Source organism: Marmota marmota, unplaced genomic scaffold, assembly GCF_001458135.2.
Source record: "Marmota marmota marmota unplaced genomic scaffold, marMar, whole genome shotgun sequence".
Taxonomy (NCBI): Eukaryota; Metazoa; Chordata; class Mammalia; order Rodentia; family Sciuridae; genus Marmota; species Marmota marmota.
Window position 1 is genome coordinate 11,893,584 of NW_026000283.1, and position 25,587 is coordinate 11,919,170.

Genomic DNA, 25,587 nt, shown 5'->3' on the forward strand with positions numbered 1-25,587 from the left:
GGCGGGTGGGGGAGGAGTGAGGGGGGTGAACTGGAGGAGAAAGGGGGAAGAAGAAGGGGAGGGCAGTATTGAATTAGATTGTTGATAGCGTCCCTCCGAGGACTGCTATTAAGAGCACGCTATTCTGTACTTCTCTGCTGCAGAAGGCAGAGAGATATTCGAGTTACACGGCATGTTGTAAATGTATGAGATTTTGCTCATCCCGGCTTGGAAATAAAAATAGGGGAAGGAGAGCAACTTGAATCAGAAGCAACTAGAAGAGCGTGCAGAGTTCTGCAGCAGTTATATTTGTTCTTACATTTTGCTTTCTTCTAACTGGAAAACAGAGGGATTGGCATTTTTAAACGGGCTTTTCCCATAATGGCATTCTTGTATTGTGTGGCCAGAGCTTGCACAGGAGGAAAGCAGGCTGCTGAATTTAGTCACTGATCTCTATTAGCTGTGGCCTAAGGCTATGCTGAGGTTTATATCCCATTTGTATTGTTGCAGCTCAAAAGAAGAATGTTCAGAGGATGACAAGTGTATTCTGAGTAGGTATGTTGTTTCATTTTCATATGAAACCCATCTATTTTTTTCCTGCTACTATTGGTCAGAAATCAGGTTAATAGGTGCAGAATATACTATAGTGCTGCAGTATCCCTGTTAAGATAGAACAATAGCATTGCAAGCTTAAAAAAAATCAAACCCTTAGCTGCTTTTATTAACTAAAGCTGCATTGTATGGTATGCACAGTGCAGTCATATATATATATATGTGTGTGTGTGTGTGTGTGTATGTACATATATATATTCACACACACACACACACACACTGCAGTCAACGCTTTTCTAACGAGGTGGCACTATTGTTGTGTTGAAAGGATAGAATCATCATATTGCTTTAGGGGACAGGAGGGTTTAAAGGAGGTACCTTGCAGTCCTATTTTACAGATTGGAAGCAACGGTTTAAGGGCACTGGCAGAATCCTTTGCTTGTTCTCCGCGGCAGCCACTGCTGTGTCAGTACAGTGTGGAATGGAAGTCCTAGTTGGTAGTCTGTTATGGAAACGCTGTTTACTGTTATTGTAGTACCCTGGTGACAACATGCCATTGAAATGGAAAACGAGCTCTCCTGCTATCTGGAAATTCCCAGTTCCTGTGCTTAAAACATCCAGGTCAACTCCACTTTCTCCAGCATACATGTAAGTGAGAGAAAATAGGATATTAAAGTGGGATTTCATTCATGAATCTACCTTGTGACAAAACGGGGAAACCCCTAAACAGCAATATCCCGAAACCTACAAGATTAGAAAATCCTCATGCTTGCTAACATTTAAAGAGATTGGCATGCCCACATTTTACCATTGTTTTGTTTTCCTATAGTATGTTCACTTAAAAAGTGCTTAATGCTAATCTAATTACTAATGTGAAAGCACAAAGGTATAGCCAAGAGATTGCATTAGGAAACTTTAATGTTTAACTTGGGATTTTTAAAAATTTCTATATATCTAAAACCTGATTATTTCTTTTGTGTAATGGCTTAAAATACGATGATTGATGTTGGTGGTGTGTTATATCTTCTATAGTATTTTTTATGAATTTGAAACATTCAGAGTTAACATATTGGTCAGAAAATGAGTCTTTCAATCAAGACTTTTATACTGTAGTTGTATATAAATTTTAGTAAGTTTGACATTGCATCTTTTCAGTTCTGTCATTTGAGTTCTGAAGTGTAAGTTTGAATTCTTGCAGATTATACTTTGAGCAGTTATTTATATGCAGAGGTTTGAAAAATATTCTATATGTTACTATTTTAGAAATGTATGTTAAGTAAAAAATACTGAAATGAATTGAGAAGTCTATCCAAGATTTTTTGGAATTTTCCAAAATCTTGTTAAATTTATAAAGCGTAGCTTTAAAAACAAATTTTAGGAGATATAACAAAACATTCTTTTAAAGTAGTATTCACAATTCTTTTTTTTGGTGGAGGAAGAAGTGAAGGAAAGCTGGATCTTTTTAAAAAACAAAATTAGTGCAAGAAAAGCTTTTGAGTACAAAAAATGTTTTAACTATAAGTGTTCCCTTTAAAATATCTTTCAGTAGGAAAGGTGTGGGAATTTTTCCCTGCTTTAGGTTAATTGTGTGTGTAAAATTCTGGTGAGTTACCATTTTTAACTTAGTTTTTTGTTTTATATGAGATTCAGATACACAGTGATATCTGGTTCTTTGAAAGGCTTTCAGCTGCTGAGGAAGTGTGTTTATGCTTTCAGTCCAAAAGAAATGATTCCCTGGAAAGCTCTAAAAAATGAGGACATTTCAGAATCATTTTCAGATTATTTTTTTTATATTCCTTTTTGATGCTACAGGTTATTTTATCTGTTATAGGTTGTTAAACAGTTTCTCTTATGAAGTAAAATTTAGAATATATTTGTAAAAAAATCCAGCTATATCTGATTTTCAAAAGCTGTTTTTGTCAAAAGCATAAATTAATGGAGGTGACAAGTTAATGGAGGTGGACAAGTTAATTGAGCTCTTTCACACTATTTGAGAAAATAGGATATGCCTGTTGACTTTATGAATGTTGGCTGGTGAGAAATCACCAAAGATTCACCAGAAACAACTTTATCATAAACAAAACAAAACTCCACTAAAATCAGCAGGTTCCAATTCATAATGGTTATTAATGTATCTAGTATTCATACTGTCCAAAAGATTTAAATCACAGCTCCAATTACAGCTGATTTATCAGTTTTTAGGGATGGTTAAATATATGCCCATATTTTATTAATTCATATTAGCCACAAGCCCAGATACAACTTAATAAAACACTTTCAGTGAGTCACTTTTTTCCTTTTAAGTATTTACCTCTTTGACCGGATGATATGAGTGAACTGATTTAGAAGACAGAATCCAGAAAATACCACAGGTCTTACAATGTCAAATATTGATCATTGGTGGTACACATAGGTAGAATGAAAAAATATGTTTGAAGAGCTAATGGGAGGCTAAACTATTTTGACTCAAATCAGTCTATATATTATTAAGTTCACCTAACTTATTTTTCTTTACAAATATTTTAATAATTATTGTTAAGTACATATACACTAAGAGAAAATATTAAATATAGGGAAACACTTGCTTGGGGAGTTTAAATCAGGTGTTTTTTTTAAATGTGTAGTTTTTGATTATTTTAGATCATAGTTCATTGCCCCACTTGGCATGAAATAAAAACATCATATTTAACATGTTCTCATCAGTATTTCTTTATATTCCATAAACCTCTTACATGCAAAATTGATAATAAGTTTAACATAAAATTTTACTCAAAAATTATGAAGACTACGTTAGATTACTGACTCAAGTAGTATATTTGCTCTCACAACTGTTTGGTTGCCAAACGTAGGTTAAATCAATTTCTTTGCCTAAACTCTTTGCATTGAAATGAAATAAATTCTGACTGCTTAAAAAATTGTGACCTACTAGAAATTTATCTGTAAAATCAATTGTAAAAACTTAAATATTTTGAGTATAGGATTCTTCACAGTTGATATAAAATCATTTTGTATGTACAATTGTATAGCATCAGTGTTGATTTTTAATGTTTATCATTTTTTACTGTGATTTGTCTAATTCATATTATGTGGTTTTCATTGAAGTATTGCTTGATTGTAGTAAAAATGTGTTGCAGGAATTGAGCAAGCAAAGAAAAATATAAAGGCTCTTTATGGTCTCTTTCTAAACCCAGTGTAGGTGCTGCTTATCTGTAGCTCTTTACTGATGCTATAGATAGGGCGGTGCTGCTAAGCTAGTGGAAGATAAAGTACAAAACATTTCACTTTCTGCAAACCTTGAACAGAAAGACTATTTTATTTTTTTTCCTTTGTGCATTTAAAGTCCAAGTTTGTTTTCTCTTTTTAAAAACCCTGAGTGACACTTGAAATGTCTCAACAATCTTCAGACTTCTTGATGATGGACTATTTGTGGCAATTTTAAGGAAAATAGATTTTCTGTGTAGCATAAAACGCTTTTAAAATTGTGTTGCTAGAACAATTTTTGATACAGGAGAAGTAGAGTATCTTAAAGACAAAAGATTTAGGATGATACAGTCCTTATTGGGTAGATATAATCTTCTTTCAGCTTCAGATTTGAACACTTGAATGGTGGTATATCATAAATGTGAATTTCTTAAGGGATTGTCTTGATAGAATTCAAGTCCTTGATGACATGTGTTTGTGTTACAGTCTGTTCAACAGTGGGTTGAAGTTCAACCTTAGCCTGAGGGAGAATCTCCTGGTCATTGTAAACTGCATTAGTAAAGACTCTGTTCTTGACAGGTGCAAACCATATAAATTACCCTGTCATTTTGCCTAAATTAATAAAGCTTAAAGGCCAATCACATCTAAGTTATTTTCTGGTGTTTTGCTATTCACCGTTTTAAAACAGCAAATGGTTTCTTTAGGCCAGTTTTTATGGGGTTAATGCATTGTTAGATTCTAAGGACTCACTGAAATAAACAAGATTAACACTAGCAATCCTTTTATCTATTCTTCACAAGCAGCAAATTTTGACAATAATAGTATGACCATACAATTAGGTAAAAATTAGCCAGTGAAGTATCACAGTGAATTCTAGCAAGAAAGATAATGTGAGATGTATTTGTTAGAATTTTATGGTTCTCAAGCTAAAAGACAATGAGTGTTAGTAAACTAGACTTGGCTTCCTTTAGCCCCTGCACTTGTATTCAGTGAGCTTCCTGTATACAATTATTTTATTTAATATGTAAACTATATTTTATAATAAATGCTAATAGCACAGTATTTTATAATGATTGCTTTCAATTATTTCATCAATAAAGCTAAGTCCCTAGATTTCCTGGGAAAAATTATGCATACTATATAAATTCTCCTTGTTTGTGGGTGATTCAAAAGATAGACATCATAAAAACGTGTTTTCTATTTTGACATTTCTTTCCTCTAAGAATGTCTTTTTCCTAATTTATTGAATATATCTAGATTTGTTTAAGAAATCTTATCTAGTAAAATAAATTTTTAAATTGATAATCTCAAATTAGAAAGGAATATTTAGTTCCTCTCACAGTCACCACAAACTTTTCCTTGTGGGTCTACTTAATCTGTTTTTACTACATATGCACACTCTAATAAAATTGTGTCAAGAAATAACATAGCTAACACCTATGAACAATTCTTTCAGTCTAACTTTTGTAGCATGTTCTTTGGGAATGTGCCTTGTCTGCACTTGCAGAAGAGATACAAGTGATCTTTGAGGTCATTTGGAGAATTTACATCCCCTTTAATTAATGCAGGGGTCGCTTTGTGAGACCTCTCAAAGATGGCAATACATGTCCTCCTTGAACATGGTCAGTGACGAAGAGCTCACTACCTCACCAAGGCAGCAACTTTCATTCATGGACAGCTCTTCTTTTTGTTGAGCAAAATCAATTCCTCCTATTTTTTTTTTAGTCTCCTGATACCAATGTGGCTATATAGATTTTTTTTGTCTATTACATTTGAGCTTGAAAATCTCATGTGCCATGATTTCCAAACCATATATTCTCCCAGTTCTCCTCACCTAAATAGTTTTTTCATGTTAATCTTTATGTGTGATTCTGCATCTGAATGTGATCCACTATATGGTCCTACTAGGAAAAGATATCTCTCTCTTTTTTAATATTTATTAATTTTTAATTGTAGTTGAACACAATACCTTTATTTTTTTATTCACCTATTTTTAAGTGGTGCTGAGGATCGAACCCAGGGCCTCGCATGTGCTAGGCTAGTGCTCTACTGCTGAGCCACAACCCCAGCCCCAAAGACATCTCTCTCTTTTAAACACATGTTCTGCTTGTTTAAAAGATCCAAGGATTATGCTATTTTTTAATTATGGAATTTACACTTGTCCCTCATGAATTTAGAGTTTGCACACTTCTGTTTTGGAGGTTTATGATTGGATTGCTTGCTACTTGTTGTCAGTGTTTATTCTTTCAGCTGCTTTAGATCTTGTACTCTAAGGAAGCCTGGCATGTGCAAGTAAAGTTAAAATTTTGTCTTCAGCCCTATTGCATATATTTTTGCAAACCTTTATCTGTCTATCTATCTGTCTATCTATCTATCTATTTATCTATCTATTTATATGTGGTGCTGGGAATCAAACCCAGTGCCTTACACATGAGAGGTAAATACTCTACCACTGAGCTGCAACCCCAGCCTGCATATATTTTAAAGGCCTCTTGACACCATTTAATGTAACTGAAAAACACTATCAAACAAAAAATACTATTAAACAAATCTTAAAGATAGCTAGTATTCTTGTTGCTTTTAGATATTTTGAAGAATTTTGCTCATCAATAATTTATGTATATTCATTATTTTTATGCTGAAATGAGTCTTGCTTCCAAGTACCTTACCCCTTCCCAAACACCACCCCCTTCTTCCAGAGGGAAGAAAGACATAATTGCAAATTTTCACACCATCATGGGAAATCCAGAGTTACTGAGAATTCCAAACATTCAACTTGACATTTAGCATATTTAGGTGAGACCTATGTAGAGTCAAATTTAGGGGAGAGGGAGAGGGAGAGATGGGAAAGAACTGAGTTATTTGTGTTAATAACTTTGTTGCAGTTGTAAGAATTATATGCATTGTACATTCTATTTTAAATTGAAATGGCAGCCATAGTATATTGCTTTATTTCTTCAAGACTGTGAGAAATAGGTGGTATAAACCTGATAATTTTGGGGAATCCATACATAAAGAAGTTCCTGATTAATTCAGTTTCAGAAGTACTCAGTTCATTTTCAATCACCTTGAAAGTTGAAAATATCATAAGTCAAAATGCATTTAGTACACCTAATCTACTCAACAATCCAGCTTACCAGTGCAGTGTAATATAGAGTGTTGGTCGTATATCCTTATGATGGTGTGGTTGACTGGGATTTGCACCTTGATGCCACTGCACAGCATCCTAAAAGTTTATCATACCATATATGATTAATCTTGGAAAAGGACAAAATTCAGAATTGGAAGTGTGTTTTCTACTCAATGCATATCACCTTCACACCAATGTAAAGTTGAAACATAAGTCAAACTATTGTTATGTCAGGGCCCATCTATAAGTTAATTTTTTTTTTGAGTACTGGGGATTGAACTCAGGGACACTCAACCATTGAGTCATCTCCAGCCCTATTTTATATTTTATTTAGAGACAGAGCATCACTGAATTGCTTAGCACCACGCTTTTGCTGAGGCTGGCTTTGAACTCGTGATCCTCCTGCCTCAGCCTCCAGAGCTGCTGGGATTAGAGGCGTATGCCACTGCACCCAGCTTATGTTAAGTTTAAAATGTTCAGCAGTTACTCACTATTACATGTCAGGCATAACTCTTGTGACTATTAGGGATATAGCTTTTGTGTCCATTCAGAATGACTCTTCTTCATCTCCCGTACTATCTTTATTCATAAACAACTAAATTGCTTACTTTACTGTTGTGAAAATTCAGACCCAAGACAAATAGGTTAAATAAAATTTTTGTTTACTGTAATTTTAGTATTGATGATGAATGCAAGGGCAATGAAAACATTATAAGAAAAAAACATGTCTGGGAGAAATGAGGAGAAATAAGTTGGAGATAGGTACCAAATTTCAAAGTGCATATTGTACAGCATGGAAAATGAAGTTTATGCTTAAACTTAATGGTATTCTTTTGAACAAAAAGGATAGAAAGCCATCCTTCATGTTGGAAGGGAATAATTTATTGTTTAGATGTTTTATATCATATAAGGGTACATATATTGCCTTCCAAGAAGCAATAATTTGGTCCCAGACAACAAGATGAAATGTTAGTTTAAAATAAAGTGATTTTGTTTTCATTTACACTGAAATACTTTTTACTGGAAAACTTGCTATGATGAAGATACCTATTATTTTTTTATCAATTTTTTTCCCATTTTTCATATGCTAAGATAAGAACATACCCAACTTGTTTTGAGAGTGCTTCTTAGAATATTGATTGAGAAATGAAAAAAAAATCCTTCAATAAGGAAAATATAAACAAAACCAGTTTAAAAATTTAATTTATCTTGTATATTAGATATTCTCAATTTTATATGAGACATATTTATTCCCAGTTTAAAAATGTGTAGCTGTAAAAGTGCTAAGTACCTTGCATGATGTGTTTTCCAAAACTCTAAAAAATAAGTCTTCTCTCTGTTTACATATAAGGACATCCAGGTTCACAGAAGTTAGTTAACTTGCTCAGTGTAATGTATCAAGTAATAAGTGAAGTCCACATTCAAACTCAGGGCTGCCTGATTTCAAAGCTCTTGACTTCTCTAATGCATTTTCATTTTTATAGGTTTTGGTTACTTTTATGCTATTAATTAGGTAATATTTTAATAGGGATAGAAGAAACAGAAAGATGATGAGAAAGCTTTTTTGGATTAAGTGGTGGTAGTACAAAAAGAAATTAGACATTTTGTATCTTGGCAAGTGGTGGAGTTTTAGGAAAATATTGGGAAGTTTTTGTTTACTTGCTGATATGATATTGGGATTAACTTCTGATGTTTTAATAGTTTCTTAAAGCATTATTCCACCTTCATTGATGACCTACCTGTTCTCCTCATGGAAGTTAGCCACCATGGACAGTGCTGGAGCTGCTGTGCTCTCTTTAGCACATCCCCAGTCAGTATGTTTAGTACTTTCTTGTGACTATTATCCCATTTCTTAACTGTGTGCAAGAATTCAATGAAAAAATCTCTCAATTTATTAGCTTTTTATTGTTGCCCTAGCAAATTATTACAAATGAATGGTCTAAAACGTCACAAATGTATTATAGTTTTTTAGTCAGAAGTTTTGATATTAGTCTCAGCAGTCTAAAATCAAAGTGTCTGTAGGACTAAGACTCTATGGGAGAATCTGTTTTCTTTTTTTTTTTTTAATTTATTTTTTTGCTTATTACTGTCATTGACCACATTCAATTCTCAGTGACTGTAGTACTGAGGTCCCTATCATCTTGCTGGCTTCCAGAAGCTGCCTGCATTCTTTGGCTTTTGGCTTTCTCCTTGCTTCTTCAAAGCCAATAACAGCAGATTGAATCCTTTTTAGATTTCCCTTTGACCCACTCTTCTTCCACTTTTAAGGACTCAGGTGATTAGATTGAGCCATCTGTATACTGTAAGATACTCTCTCCAAATCAGTGTCCTTAACCTTAGTCAAATATGCAAAATCCCTTTTACCATGTAACAACCTATCCACAGGTTCCTGGGGTTGAGATATGTGTATCCTTGGGAGGCCATTATTCTGTCTAATGCATACTTCATTGAACACAATCATGTTAGGTTTACACAAGCACTGTAAGAAATTGTTCCAATTAATCCAAGCAGTTCTGTAAATTTTACTTTCTTATGAATAAATTATTTTAAATATTTTAAAAAATATTTGTTAATCTTGGCCTCTAGTTTTATTCTTGCAAATCATAGTAGTTTAACTATTACAAAGGCAGTTCTCAAACCCAAAGATTTCCTGGAAATCTTTTTTATTAGTTCATTTAAGTTATACATGATATTAGGGTTCATTTTGACATAATGATATAAGCATGGAATATAATTTGCTCCAATGCAGTCCCTAGGATTTCCCTTTCCCTTCCTTCCTTCCTCCCCCCTTTCCCTTTCCTCTACCCTACTGATCTTTTTTCTATTTATTTATAATTGTTTTTTAAATTTTTTTAAATATGTGGAGATATATATAAAGGTGAGATTCACTGTGGTATATTCACATGTGTACATAAGATAGTTTGGTCAGATTAATTTTACCATTCTTCCCTTTTCCTGTCTCTCCTCTCTCTCCCTTCCTCAATCCCCTGCCTCTACTCTGCTGATCTCTCTTCTATTTTAATGGTACTCCTCTGACACTTTCACTGTTTTTGGGGGGTAGGGGTATCAGGGATTGAACCCAGGGGCACTTAAACCTTGAGCCACATCCCCAGCCCTTGTTGTTTTTTACTTTGAGACAGGGTCTTGCTAAGTTGATTTGGAACTCACTAAGTGGCTGAGGCTGGCTTTGGACTTGTGATTATCCTGTCTCAGTCCCCGGAGCTGCTGGGATTAAAGGCATGCGCCACTGTGCCCAGCAAGTACATTGATTTGGCGAGTATGCATAATCACATAAAATGCAGATATGAGTAAGAACTAAGATGCTAGTCATTAAAAAAAAGACTTCAGTATTTCTTTGCTTTCTTCAAATGTAGGTTATTTTGTGATAATTTGTATTTTCCAAGTCTTTTTTAAGATAATAATTAGTAGTGCCTCATTTTTATTAAAATCATAGAATTCTTTTTCTTAATAAAACTTGGTGTAAAAAGTAGAAGCATTCACAATGACTCCATTGACATCAGAACTGTCAAAAAGTACAAAAGTGAGTGCATAATATAAGTTGGGCAGTGTTGATTGCATTGAACAATTGAAAGACTCAGCTGGGTTTGGTGGCACATACACTCAGGAGGCTGTCACAGGAGGATCACAAGTTTAAGGCCTACCTCAGCAACTTAGTGAGTCCCTGTGTCAAAATAAAGACGGGTGGTGGTGATGGGGATGTAGCTCAATGATAGATTGTCCCTCAGTTCACTCTCTTGTACTGGAAAAAAAATAGAAGAATAAAAATTGAAGGACTCTATGTTTCTATCTTAAAACATTTTCAGTTTATTCAAAGGAGTTCAAAATCAGATAAAACATAAAGGCTACTATGTACATTACAATAGCCAAGTTATGGAACCAGCACAAGTGCCCATCAACGGAATAATGGATAAAAATATGTGGTATATATATACAATGGAATTCTATTCAGCCATAAAGAAGAATGAAATTTTGGCATTTGCTACAATGGAATTCTATTCAGCCATAAAGAAGAATGAAATTATGGCATTTGCTGGCAAATGGATGGAATTGGAGAACATCATGCTAAGCAAAATAAGCCAGACTCAGAAAGTCAAGTGTTGAATATTTTCTCTTATGAAGAAGCTAGAGGGAGGATAAAAGGAATTTTAAAAAATGGGGTTCTTATAAAAATAGAAGGGAGACCAATAGATGAAAGTGCTTGAGAGGGAAGGGTGAAGAGAGGGTATAGGGAAATACTGGTGAACAAAATCTACTAACTTATGTTTTGTTTGTGTAAATGTATCACAGTGAATCCTGCATACATATATGAAATTAATGCATTATATATGCATTATATATATACAATATATACACACATGTGTGTATATATATAATGGATTAATTTAAATAATAATGATAGAAAGGAGATCAGTAGGGGAGAGCAAACAGATCAGGGGTACTTGGGAATGAGATCAATCAAATTATGTTATGAGCAAGTTTGAATGTGGCATAATTAATCCCACTATTATGCATAATTATAATGCACCAATAAATAATTGAAAAGAAACAAAGGCCACCATAAAATAATAGTTTACAACTGGAAGGCCCTCACATGTCTCTGGAAAGTCAAATGACACAGATTGTTGAGACCCTTCTAGAAATCTTCATATATATCAGTTTAAAAATAAATTTATTTTAATTTGAAAATGGAAAAAATCAATAAGACTAAAATAGTCTTAAAATATTATAGAATTAGGTAACAGTGGCAAACAATTATGTGGTTGTTGGCCTTGCTAATGTCCTTGAATGCTTGGTCTTTGGCAGGTGAATGAGGAGAATATTAAAATTTGTGTTGTTAGTTAACATTGATTGCTGATCCAGACTTACAGATAGCTTGATCCAGAAGAAAATAATCCTTTAATATAATAGTAAGGGAAATCTGTGAATTTTTTAAAAATTTGGTGTTTATATGCAACATATGAAATGGTACCCTTATGGGCTGGGGAACAAAGTTTGCAATTAATTTTGTTATACAGCATGATATTTGTTGGTAGATAATGTTATCTTATTATAATTTATATCATTTAATCCTTTGGAAAGTAATTATTTATTTGATGATGATCTCTGAGCAAGCAAGTATCCTGACTGCTGTTCATTTTCTTGTTTCTTAATGCAATGCCTGGCATGTGACAGCTGTTGATTGAATGTTGAATGTGTGAGTGAATTTAGAGAGGCTAGTTTTTAAGTCTGCAGCACTGTTTATATCTATTCACTTAATAGTGTTGGATTTATTTATTTGATATATGTAGTAATATATCACAGTCTTATTGAAGAGTAATTTATGGGTATTTCTCCTATTAAAGAATGGATACAAAATCCAGATTCTGTTCATTGTTGCTGATAAATACTCTGATGTAAGCACAGATTGGAAGTAGTTTCACTGGAAGCAGTTTGCCAGTCACAAAAATACTTAGTTATGGTGCACCAAATTGTAATTTGATAAAGAAAATAATGTTATAATCTGCTGGAAGATTGCAACTACTCTTAAAGTTGGGGACTATTTGAGTTATTTTCACGTATCTTTTATCATAACAGAGAAGGCTATTTGAGACAAATTTATATCTTGAAGCTAGTATGTTTGCACTTAAAAGGATAACGTGTTTTGTGTGTGGAGTTTGATAAAAAGAATGGCTGACTAGAAGGAAAAGAAACCTGACTAGAGTTTAGGAGAAATATATTTAAAATTAGCACTAAAAAAAACATCCAAATTTACTTATATTTGAAATTTTTATACTTAAACTGCTTCAATGCAATTGTAAAAGATTAGCAGATATTAGATTTACATGAAATGAACTTTCCTTCTATTAAAAATGTTTAAATAAAATGGCTTTTCCACATTACTTGGTTAGTAATAGACAAAAAGTCGTAGCTGTGAATATGTAAAAGCAATATATTTCAAAGAAAAAAACTTATTATTTTGAAATATTAATTTGAATTTTTACTTATTCCCTAACTCTTAAGTATATATTTCTTTTGAATAATTTGTTGGAATGTGGAATCAGTCAAAGAGCTTGGCCAAGAAACCTTGAATCCAAGAGTGTAAGATTTGGTTGTTGTTAGAGAGTAATGAGTCATTGCATACTTTTGAGCAAGGGAATGATTTACAATCAGTCATTTTATAGTGCTATAAATATATCCATAATATGTAAAGCTATGCCATAATGTGTATGAAATTTGTAATCATAACCAAATCAAAGTAACTATTAGTAGAGACTAGAACTATGGTAGAGGCAGTGGGAGCAGAGAGAAGGTGAAGGATAAAAACATTCTAGAGAAATGTAGTATTTAAATGTTGAAGCTGGGTGCAGTGGTGTACTCTTGTAATCCCAGTGGCTCTGGAGGCTGAGGTAAGAGGTTTGCAAGTTCAAAGCCAGCCTCAGCAACTCAGCGAGGCCCTAAGAAACTCAGTGAGATGCTGTTTCTAAATAAAGTTCAAAAAATGGGCTAGGAATGTGGCTCAGTAGTTGAGTGCCCCTGAGTTCAATCCCTAGTACCAAAAAAAGTTGATTAGATATGAGAGATAGGGAAGAAGCAGTGGTCAAAAATGACAAGTATTTTGATGATAGCAATTGCCTTTTAGAATCCAAAATATGGGCTGGGGTTGCAGTTCAGGGATCGAATGCTTGCTCACATGCATGAGACACTGGGTTCGATCCTCAGTACCACATAAAAATAAATAAATTAAATAAAGGTATTGTGTCCTTCTACAACTAAAAATATTAAAAAAAAAGAAACCGAAATATTCTATGTATGGCTCTCTTGAATGTATGACATCAAGATACATTCGAGACTCCCGAAATTTGTTTTGGCTGACTAAGCTTCCAGAAATGGCTATTAAGAAAGATGTAGTCAAATTCATTCCCCTGTAGAATATCTTAAGCCTATGAAAAGATTGGATTTGAAGGATTTAAAAATGATTATTACTTCAAGAAATAGCTCATGGAGATGAGTGCAGCAGACTTTAGAGTAGCATCTTCCAACTAGCTGGGCAGACTTTTAACACCTCAACTCCCTGTTATTCTTGCCTACTGGGTGACTCTTGCCTTCCTTTTTCTGCTTTTCACCTCCACTCAGAGTCAGGAATTATAATTTAGGTGTACAACAATGGTTTAAAGGTCTATGTTGAAGAAAGGAAAGAAATGCTTCTTTCTCAGACAAAATTAGGTTATACATAATTATTTCTTCACAACTCATAGATTGCTTTTTCAAAACACATACACATACAATCTGAAATGTTCCAATTATCTTTTATTTGAAATTTCCACTTAAATCAGCAAGAAATTTGAATGTTTGATGCATACTATAATATCTCATCAAAATGATATGATGGTCTGTACATATGATGTTATTTCTACTAATAAACTAGAGCCCATGGTATTCCTTAAAAAATATCTTACTCTCAAAGAAATAAACTCCTCAGTGATTTAAAATTTGCATCTTTCTTCCACCCCATACATACACCAGTCTGGCTTCCAGGAAAACACTATAAATTTTATTAAGAATCTTTAATATAGGTAATCAAATGAAGTCATGACACAAAAATAATCTGCCCAACTGACTCCTTCCTTAGAATTAATGCACTATGGACAAAGACTTAAAAAGTGTTTTTACAGAACAGTTTTTGTTATTCACATTAACACAATTGTCTTTGGCTAGATTATGAAATTACTTTGTGATCTAGAACTGAGCATTATAGTAATCTCCATTAAAATAGTTTCTTAGGAGTCTAATAAAATGGTGGGTGCTGAAGGCATTTTAGGAGAAAAATCCAGTACCATTTCTAGAGTTAAAGACTGCATTTATACTGTTGATCATTGTATGTGGATAGGTGAGTGGACTTGTGACAGTAAGGATTTTTTTATTTCTTAACAAAAAGCTTAAGGCCAGCAATATATATGTTTCTTTCTGGATAGCATAATCCAGAGGGATAATTTCAAGTTTATAACAAAAGTTTTATGAAAAAATACCCTTTAATGGTAAGACAGATATGCAAAAAAGAGAAATAATTTTAACATGAAAAATGATAACAGATTCTTTGCTTCCATAAACCCCATAAGTGAGATGAACTTGAGAGAACTATTCTAAGTGTGATTCCCAAACTTATGAGGTTGCTAGCCTGTCTTCCATGTTTTTTATATTATTCATCCTTGTTTTAAAAATACTGTCTGTTGTATTAAAACATATGATTGGTTTGATACTGAAATTTTTCTGTATTCATTGATATAATTAGAGATGCCTCTGAGTTATTGCAAAAATCAAGGCTGATTTTTTATATTTATTGTGGGTTTGAATACATAAAGTCAGTGGGACTCTAAGAGCTGCCAATTATGTTTATTAAAACATGGAGTGCAATGGTTATTATGTTGTAAGACTTACTCCGTGTGTGTGTGTGTGTTTATGTTTAAAAGAGAAATAAACATTCCCTTAAGACCTGGTCATGAATTATTGATTTTGTGAAGTTGAATATAACTGGAAAATTCAGAAAAGGATAGGATTTTCACCATGTTTTTTAAAGTACTTGATTAATGCTTTTCCTTTCCCAAGTGGATTTGTCCCAGTGATTACTAATTGGTTTTGGGTATATAGAATCTGCCTTTATAATAAACTTGAAAATTGGATAACTCGGATGTTTGAATATTTAATAAACTGAAATTTTAGGCAGGTGAAACCTAATTTGTTCATAACATGACTTTCAATTTAAATGCACTATAGCACAATAGTGACATTTCAGAGTTGGTAAGCTACAGATAATGGGAGTAAAATGACACCTAAGTTAACAAATCATCCGGAATCAAAGATGCTTCCGAAAAAGTTAGCCTGGGTGTTGGAGGGATTGAAATGCATATTCCAGTTTCTTCATTCTGGGATTAAAGAAGGAGAAGGTAAGCTCATTGCTGCAGGTATAGCCAGACTTCTTAATGGGAAGGCATGCTGTTAGCAGTAGGGTGGAGCATTCAGGTAGACGGCTTATGTGCAGCCAGAGGATTATGACTATTTCCTCTGTGCATTGAGAGAGGGACTGTTGACAGTGATGCAAGTGCATACTTCCTCTCAACCTACATCACATCACCATTTTCCCACATAGCAGCATTTCTAATTTCAATGAATATAGAAAAAATTCAGTATTAAATCAATTATATGGTTTTAATACAACAGCCAGTATTTTTTATATAACTTTATTTTATTTATTTATATGTGGTGCTGAGGATTGAACCCAGGGCTTGCATGTGTGAGGCCAACACTCTACCGCTGAGCCATAATCCCAGCCCCAACAGCCAGTATTTTTAAAACAAAGCACCATCGCTTGTACACTTCCTTATCTTATGTGGCTTCTTAAGGACAAGGAAAGCTTTGACTGGGATTTTTTTGGCATAGTAATTATGGAAACAATATTCAGTGTTCATTCTTTTTTCTTACTCTTTTATTTCTGCTTAAGGAAATAGACTGAATTCTTACATATATCTCTTCAAAAAATTTTAATGTTTTATTGCTGTCTATTTCCCTGCCTACCATCCATCTATCCACTTACTCATTCATCCACCTACCAATTTACCCATCTGCCTGTCTACCTATCTTATTTTCACCAGAATATTACAAGAAATGTGGTAGTGAAAAATAATATATAAATTAGGCTTCCTAAATAGAAGAATTATTTGGTCAAGATGTGTGAGACTTTATATGGTTTAAGTAGAATCTGGATTTTAAAAGATGAAGGGAAAACTGAAGTCTTGAAATACAGTAAGTAGAGGGAACAAACATTAAGTTTAAAGTTTTTCAAGGACAGGATTGAGATATTCAGTGCAAATGCTTTTTGGTTTGGATAATTAACTTTCATCCTGTTATAGTTATCTAATGGAGTATCATTTGTCATTCCATTTGTCTAGCCCAATTCCCTCATCTCTGTCATAGTGCTATTTATGTGATCATGATGGTTGGCATTGGAATTTAGAATCTGTTCTTTTAAATGTTGATATCAGTAATGTGAAATTCTCCCTAAATTTGATCTGAGTTATATTTTAGGACATTGTATCTCCTTACTCCATATGCATCAGTAGAAATTTTTAGCATTGGCATTGTTTTCATGGAAATGGATGGAGTAGTAAAAGTGGATAATTTTAATAATATTTATTTTTAAAATATATTCTTACTTTTTATTGTTTGAGGCAGGGTCTTACTATTATGCCTAGCTGATCTTGAACTCCTAGACTCAAGCAATCCTGCCTCAGCCTCCCAAGTAGCTGGGATTTCAGGCATGTTCTACTGTGCCCAGCCTAAAATATATTTTCCTTTTTAAATAAGATATAGTAATTGTACATATTTATGTGATTCAGTGTGTGTGTGTGTGTGTGTGTGTGTGTGTGTGTGTGTGTATAATGTGTAATGATTGCATTTGGATAATTGACATATCTACTACCTCAGACATTTATCATTTCTTTGTGTTAGGAACATTCAAAAATCCTCTCTCTACTAGCTACTTCGAAACACTCAGTTTATTCTTGTCAACCACAGTTACCCTAGTGAATTGTACCCAATTACTATTAACAATCCTCTTCTCTATCCCCTTCCTGACACACAAAGCAGGTGATTTTAGACTGCATTAATTAAACTAGAAAAATTACTTGCCTCTAACAGAATGAATCTCTCAGATATCCTTCTTGTATTTATAAATTAAGCATTGAAACAGGAATTGCTTTATAGTTTCTACTCTCTGCTGTTCTTAATTTTTATGTTTTGTGCATTGGGAACAATGTGGTTCTGGGTTCAGAAGTGGGTTCAAAATCAGACTCATAGTGAGGCCTTAAACTCTCTAAGTTTCAGTCCCTTGTCTTTAGAATGGGGTTGTCATGAGGATTAAGTAGCATACTAGAACGTGCCTGGCACAATGCCTGGTACATAGCAGGTGCTGGGTAAATGATCTTATTCCTATGTTAAAATGGACATGAGCTATTTATTAGTGTGATTCAATTTTAAATTTGACAGACATATAAGAAGTGTGTGCAGTAGCTACTTTGGAAAATCATTTTATAGAATAATCTCATCACCTTGATCTTTTGTGGACTCTGGTATTGCTACAGCAGAAAAGAAAGCTTTAGGAAGATAGTAGCTATTTTATAAAATATTATTTATGCTAAAGGTTTCCATTAATGAAATCATTTCAGACAGAGAATAATCTATATTTATGTCATTAAAAATACAAATAACCAACTAAAGCTTTGTTTTTCTGGAATCCTTTTAGGCAAACACCTCATTAAGGAGATACACATTCTCTATAGTATCTTAAGCAGCAATTAATTTATGCCTTCTTAAGAGAGGTTCATATGATATTTGTAATTTCTTTATATAATGATACCACAGATAATGCTTTAGTTGGAGGACAGATATTTTAATGCTCAAAGATTTAAAGGGTTTTTTTTCCATTTTTTTTCAATGAACATGACAAGCTTACACGTTAACCCATTTCAGGAATTGGAAATTCTGTGTCTGATTTTTATTTAAAATATTCCTATAATTTTTCATAACAGAAGCTGAGTGTGTATGTGTGTGTGTGTGTGTGTGTGTGTGTGTGTGTGTGTGTTTGTGCAAACTCTTATGATCTAACATTCAGATTTTGTTTGGGAGGGGTGATGAAGGACAATAGAAAAGTTATTAATATCTTTAGAATTCAATGATGTATGCATAGTTTGAATCTATTTGAAAAACAATGGAAATGATTTCTATCATCTCAAGTTTTTAATTCATTTCTCAAGGGTGGAAGGAAATACCTTGACAGATTTAGCACTCAAATTCAAATGACTGTGTGAACAGGTGGCAAAATTTCTTCTCCACCTGCCATGCAACTTTATCTCAAGAAATGTTTCATTTAGCAAATGCTGCTGCTAGCAGACAGTTCTCTGTTTCAGAGCAGAAAAACAAATGGAGGGGGAGTACTTCTTTGAAGAAAACCTTTTTCTTGATTTTCTTTTTAAATTGTGAGTGTGAGAAATATGTTTTTTATTTTCTTGGGGTATGGGTGGTGGAAAGCATGAGTGAGTTCCTTGATTAACCCACCTGTTTTGTAGTATTGTTAAACCATTCCTGGCTTTATTTGTTTTGTTTGTTGCTGTTTCTCTTTTTGTATACCAAAGCACTGGTAGTAACTTTCAGGTGTGATAATTATATTAACCTGGGAGCTTAAAATATTTGTATAATAACTTCAGATACTAACTCAGGAGACCCTATTCTTTTGTTACAGTGAAATCGTGTTATTAGAAGACATTGTTAGACTTAACCTCTGTAAGGAAATGGTGGCAAGCAAAAGGATGCACTGAGAAACCAATTGGTAACTAAATAGAAAAAAAGATAAAGATGTTGTTCGTATACTTTTGCATTTTTACTTTTCTCTGATTCATTTATTTGGTGTGAGCTAGAAGCTAATGTGACAATGCATGAGTTGGCATACATAGCCTCTACTAAGAAAAGTTATGTTTCCCTGTATTTTTGAAACTAATAATTTCAAGAAGCACTAAAATTTAGTTTCCCTTTCCTTCCCAATGAAATTTGACCTGACCTGCCTTTCTATATAACATATATTGGTGTTAGTACTGGATATAGTGGATTTGGGAAGATTTTGCTTGGGGCATTGGGAAATTATTTGGACTTTGGACTCAAATGCAATTAAGAGGTACTCTTCCCTTCCTTATTTGACAAGTTAATTTGCTATAGTAAATTATAAGAATGTATCATTCTTTATAGAATCACTAACAAATTAAACTTCTACATAACTATTCTTTGTAGAAAATATATTTGAAACAGATTGACAGAGCACTCTCACTGTGACCCACATGCCAGGACATGGATGCAGCATAAAATCTTTCAATGTCATGATGTTTGCTATAAAAATAAAAATTTAAAAAAAGATTTGTCCATTAGGTGATTTTAAAATTTTCTTTTCAAATATCTGTTTGGATGAACATTCCATGTAGACAGTAGTGGCTTAATATATGTCTGCACTAGAAATTTGAAAGAATGTCTTCTGCTCTGCTCTGATAATTTTATAGGTTTAAAGATAGAATCTTTGTTTTAATTTGCATATTCTGGAATACTGATGAAGTTGAACCATTTTATGTTAACCATTTGTACTTCATGTTTGCGAATTGTGTGCTCATATCATTTACATATATTTCTCTTGGGGTAATTGTTAAAATATGTAAATTCTGAGGCAAGATTACAATGTTGGCATCGTTTTGTTAACAAATGACAGTTGCTTAAAATGTTTTCCCCCTTTGTCTTCAAACAACAATGCAAAGAAATGCCATAGTATGTGATTGCAGTTCTGGGGGTGCCTCTATGTGTAACCTAATGCTCTTCAAAAAAAGTTATTATTTTCTCTGAGTAAGCACAGTTGACTGATGCATGCACATTTTTGTGAAAGATTATTTTGTGCTCTGGGGTTGGTCATTGCTTTGAAAATAGCATGTGTCCAATGGATAGGAGTGTCTTGGCAGACATATGCAGACTTTAATGTTGTAGGAAGAAAGAGAAATTTAATTTTTAGAAAGAAAATTGATGAACATAGTCTTTCCCCTGAATAATTTTGTAGTGTTGATGAAATGGGAGTATTGGGACAGGATTCACTACATTCTAAACTTCATATTGATCCAAATAACAATTGTTTTAAGCAGAATCAATAAATCATTGTTTTTACATGAGCTTATATAAAATGAAAGCTTTGCTACATAATTGTCTTATAAACTTAAAAGCCATTATCTGCTTATCTACTGTAAACACTTGATCTTTCAATTGATGGATATGAGGACAGCACAGGTACTCTATTTGGTAGCCATGGGAGAGTTAGTGGTAATTAATAATCATACTGTGTTTTTGTATTGCTAACATAACTACATGGAATCAGCCAGAGTACTGGGGAATTGTTTAAAACATGAAATTGAGAAATATTTCATGAGGTACTCAGTCTCTCTATATCAAGGTTTCTCATCCTTAGCACTGTTGATATTTTTTCCTGAGAATATCTTTGATGTACAGAACTGTCCTGTGTGCTATAAAATGTTTAGTAGGATCCCAAGAGATGACAGTAATTGCATGCCCCTCTCCCAGTTGCTATAATGAAAAATGCCTCAAAACATAGCTGAATGTATGTGTGGAGGGGCCAGCAAAATGCCTTTTACTCCTCCTCCCTTCATTGAGAACCACTGGCCTGTATGTTGTTTTTAATCATATGAATTGAAAGAAAAATAAGATTTTCTTTTTAAATGTTTTTTTTTTTTTTTTTTTNTGGATTCTAAAAGGCAATTGCTATCATCAAAATACTTGTCATTTTTGACCACTGCTTCTTCCCTATCTCTCATATCTAATCAACTTTTTTTGGTTCATGGAATTACTCAGATAATCATTCCTTTAAGCATAGTCTGATATAATTGTGGCCTGGGGTTACAGAGAGGTGTTGCCTCTTTGCAATGTTGAGGAACAATGCTCTTCACATCTAGTCAATAAACTTCATGAAAAGGAGATGGAAGGGAATATTGAATCTGCTAAGAAGGTTGACATGTCATGTACTGTTACTGATGCAGAAATAATAGGGAGTGTTTTGAATGTTAAAAAGTCAAAAGATACTGACAAAAAGTCATAAAGAAGATGAATTTACTGAAGGCTTCTTCAGCTTTTGAAGTAATTAATTAGAAAGCCAGCTACATTATATTGCCAAGAAAGGGCTGCATTTTCACATTCTGCTTTTCAATTTTAAGAGCATGAGACAAATGACAAGTAAACAAGTTGTTATCTATAGTTTATTCAAAAAAGCAATTTCTAGGATATGTCATGAGGGCAATGTTGTTTCAGCTTTACCCCATCCCTTTTACATCTGCAGTTTTATAAAAATGATAATTGATAGTCATTTAAGCACGGCATGATAAAGAAATGTCTTTGGAATGATCCACAGAAATGAGATTCTATATTCATTCAGAGGACATATATTAAGCTTTTCATGCCAGGCTCTGTGTAGAAAATACAGATCCTAATAAAAGAGTCTGCTTGAATATCCTATTAAAATAATTCCCAATGAATAGAAATCTTCTGATTAGAGATACTACTCACCATCAATCTATTTTTTGACTTTTCCAATTGATTCTGTAATTTTAAATGTCTGTCCACAAAAGCCATTGAGAAGTATTTGTGATGATATGTATAATATATGTCATATATATATAATTTAATTGTAAAGCTATTTCTGAAACTCTGGTGGAAGGCTGTATCTGTTTTCTTTTATGCTTATTAAAATCTTATTTGAATTATTTTTTATTAAATATCTATGAATGTTGAATAAAGCATGTTTATATATTATTGATTCATTTTGGTTATACTATGGTTCTAATATAATTTAGAAAAGTAAATGTCACCCTTAAGACCAGGATTTTTGCTAACTATTGCAGGATTTAAAACTATTTGGTTGGTATCAGAATTCAAACAGGATTTTATATAAAATATGCTATTATCTTAAAGCTTTTTTTTCCTGTTGAAATTGATTAACTCAGTTTATAGTATTTTAGAAAAAGTACTTTTTAGTCCAAACTGTAGTCCAATCAGAAAAGCAAATAATTCAAAAATTTAGGAAATTACAGATAAATAGGAAAAAGTGAAGCAGAGTTAAATCCATTCTCCTTTTCCCCTACTGTCAATTTTAGTAGTCTGTATTATGAATGCACAAGCTAGTTCAGAGCTATGGCCTCTGTACTCTTAAGACTGGTGATCCAGAAACAGTTTTTTTTACTGTAACCTATGTGGAGCTGTTTAATTATCAAATATACAGTCATATTCTTCAGGCAACCAAGTGAACTGCTCACTACAGTTTCTCTAACCCTTTCTTATGGCCTCTGAGAAAATTTTTGTTATACTACATATGTAATTTATATTGTGTTATTTTATTTTTCATTTCTTTGACAAGATGGATATGCTACTAGACCATAAGCCAAATAGTCCCATACTGAGAGATACTGCTAGAAAAAGATATTATTTCATGTGTAAAATTTTGTTCAGTTGGTGTTGATTAGAACTGTTAATACCAGAAAGGGAAGCCATATATTAATATAGTTAATCTTTGGGGCTTTGGAGTTAGAATCAGACTAAACCTAGATTCAAATCCTGACTTGATCATTTTAATAACATTGTAATCTTAGATTGGTTATTTTAACCCACTTTTGCTTGTTATCACTATCTGTATAAAAAGGAGATAATAACAATACCTATTCCATCAGATTATTTTAAGAAATTAAATGAGCTCATATTTCTAAAATTTTTGGCAAGGATCTGACATGTAGTGACTGTTGGTACCTATTAGTTTTAATTTTCTAAAATTTCTAATTTCTAAAATTAGATGTTTTAAATTAAACTTAACTGAAAATAATATAACTTCATGGCATTACTGTCTGGGCAGCAAAATATCAAAAGCAAATACTATGACAATAAAAAGCACATATGACTACAGTTTCCAATGATCTTTTAAGTGACTTTTCAGTTCTTATCAATATTTTCTGCCCTTACAAAACATTTTATAAATATATATTTCTTGTATGATACAGAGTGATATGAGCCTTAAATACAGTGAAACAGACTTTGGCATATTCCATAGTAAGATTATTGGCAGTAGTGATGTTTTTTCTAAGTAATTTCATTATTGTGAATTGTACACATTTTAATTTTTCTTTTCTGATTTTAAAAACATTTCAGATCTCTTGTGGAAGAGGAAGACCAACACATGAAATTATCCCTTGGAAGCAGCGAAATGGGCCTCTCTTCCCATTTACAGTCTTCCAAGGCAGGAACCACTCGCATCTTTACCAGCAATACCCACAGTTCTGTGGTGTTACAGGTAATCTAAATTGCCCCTTTGGTAGTATTTACACATCTTTTAAACCAGAATTTGGTGTGCAATGTCAATAGTAGGGAATGTGGTGGGTGTGAAGGGACTGGGATGGAAGGTGTGTGGTAAACCTCTGTGTTTTCTGCTCAGTTTTACTGTTAATATAAAACTGTACTAAAAAGCTTATTACTTAGAAAACACAAATACCCATCAGGGAGGGAAGTTTTTTTTTTTTTTTTTTGTACTGGGGATTGGAGCCATGTTACTCTACTGCTGAGCTCATCTCTACCCATTTTTATTTATTTTAATTTTAAGACAGGGTCTTTTTAGGGCCTTGCTAAGTCTCTAACTTGTGATCCTCCTGCTTCAGCTTCCTGAGTCCTTGGGATTATAGGCATGTGCCACTGCACCTGACAACGAGGGGAGAAATTTTTTTCTGTGTGTAAAAAAAGGGAAACAGAAACTTTATTGCTTTGCTAGCAAAGGAGAAACACAGGGAACTCCTGTCACAGAGGCTGTGATTCTGCCCATCAGGGGAACAGGGGTCTTTTAAAAAGGTGATTCAAAGGCTACATTCCACAAGTTCTCTGTTGGAAGCTGTAATTCACTTGTTAATTTGGAAGATCTTCATATCTGAGGTTTTCTGGTGCCATCCCCAAAGTCTGAATTACTTTTGTCCTGTGGTGGGTGAGTGCTCAAGGATAGATAACTCTGTCTAGGATGGGGAAGAAAGGTAATTCTGTTTTCCCTGAGATTAGGGAGCAGGAGAGATGGAGGAGGAGGAAGAGAAGATGAAGAAACATGTCCTTTACAAAATAAGTTGCAGTGGCAGAGCAGTAGGCTATATTTAGAGCATAAAGTGGACCAGTGTTATAACTCCCCAACTGTCAATTTCTACATTGCATTTCTATGGAAAAATGGGCAGAGACATCTCCAAACTACTTCTTGCTGGGAGAGGGCAAAGTTGAGGGGGAGTCACCAGAAGTCCTTGTTCTTTATCAGGTGGGGCATGGACAGTTAAGGGTATTTAGCATCAGGGAAGTCCAAAGGTCCATGGTGAAAGTTGGTGGGGTGACTGGACAAGGCATACATAGGGCAGGGATCATGTTAGGACACCAATAAATACAACAGAAAAACATGACTCATTTGTAAACAACTAGCATCAAAACAATTAGTATCTCAGCCAGTCTCTGAAAACCATGATGATAGTAACTCATTAAAGCTTAAGATGGGGTCCAGCATGCCACTGGTTTGAACACAAACTCCAGCAATCTGCAGCTATTTAAGGCTTTAGAAACATTAGCCAAGTTGTTAGAGATATGGACAACATTTAGTTTTTGTTAATGACACAGGTGTCCCCTTGAGCTGTAGTTAAGATATGTAATTTCACCTGGTTTTTATAAAATAGCTTTCTCATTAGCATTTACCTCTATGTTTATTTTTTTTATTGGTTGTTCAAAACATTACAAAGCTCTTGACATATCATATTTCATACATTTGATTCAGGTGGGTTTTGAACTCCCAATTTTACCCCAAATACAGATTGCAGAATCACGTCGGTTACACATCTACATTTTTACATAATGCCCTATTAGTAACTGTTGTATTCTGCTACCTTTCCTATCCTCTACTATGTCCCCTCCCCTCCCCTCCCATCTTCTCTCTCTACCCCATCTACTGTAATTCATTTCTCTCCTTGTTTATTTTCCCATTCCCCTCACAACCTCTTATATGTAATTTTGTATAACAATGAGGATCTCCCTCCATTACCATGCAATTTCCCTTTTCTCTCCCTTTCCCTCCCACCTCATGT

General features: G+C 33.6%; 1 protein-coding gene across 10 annotated transcripts in view; it reads left to right on the top strand.

The window, feature by feature from the left end:
• Klhl13 (kelch like family member 13) overlaps positions 1 to 25,587 on the top strand; it is a 173,901-nt gene that overhangs the window by 110,754 nt on the left and 37,560 nt on the right. For 7 of the 10 annotated variants that reach the window (XM_048797125.1, XM_048797121.1, XM_048797123.1 and 4 more), the window contains one exon: positions 23,642 to 23,783. In XM_048797125.1, coding sequence (XP_048653082.1) covers positions 23,670 to 23,783 — 114 coding nt within the window. In that variant the 5' untranslated portion in view covers positions 23,642 to 23,669. Of the gene's footprint in view, positions 1 to 122; positions 535 to 808; positions 1,180 to 23,641; positions 23,784 to 25,587 lie in introns of those variants that run through there. The other 3 variants (XM_048797119.1, XM_048797120.1, XM_015498528.2) reach the window with 3 other exon arrangements.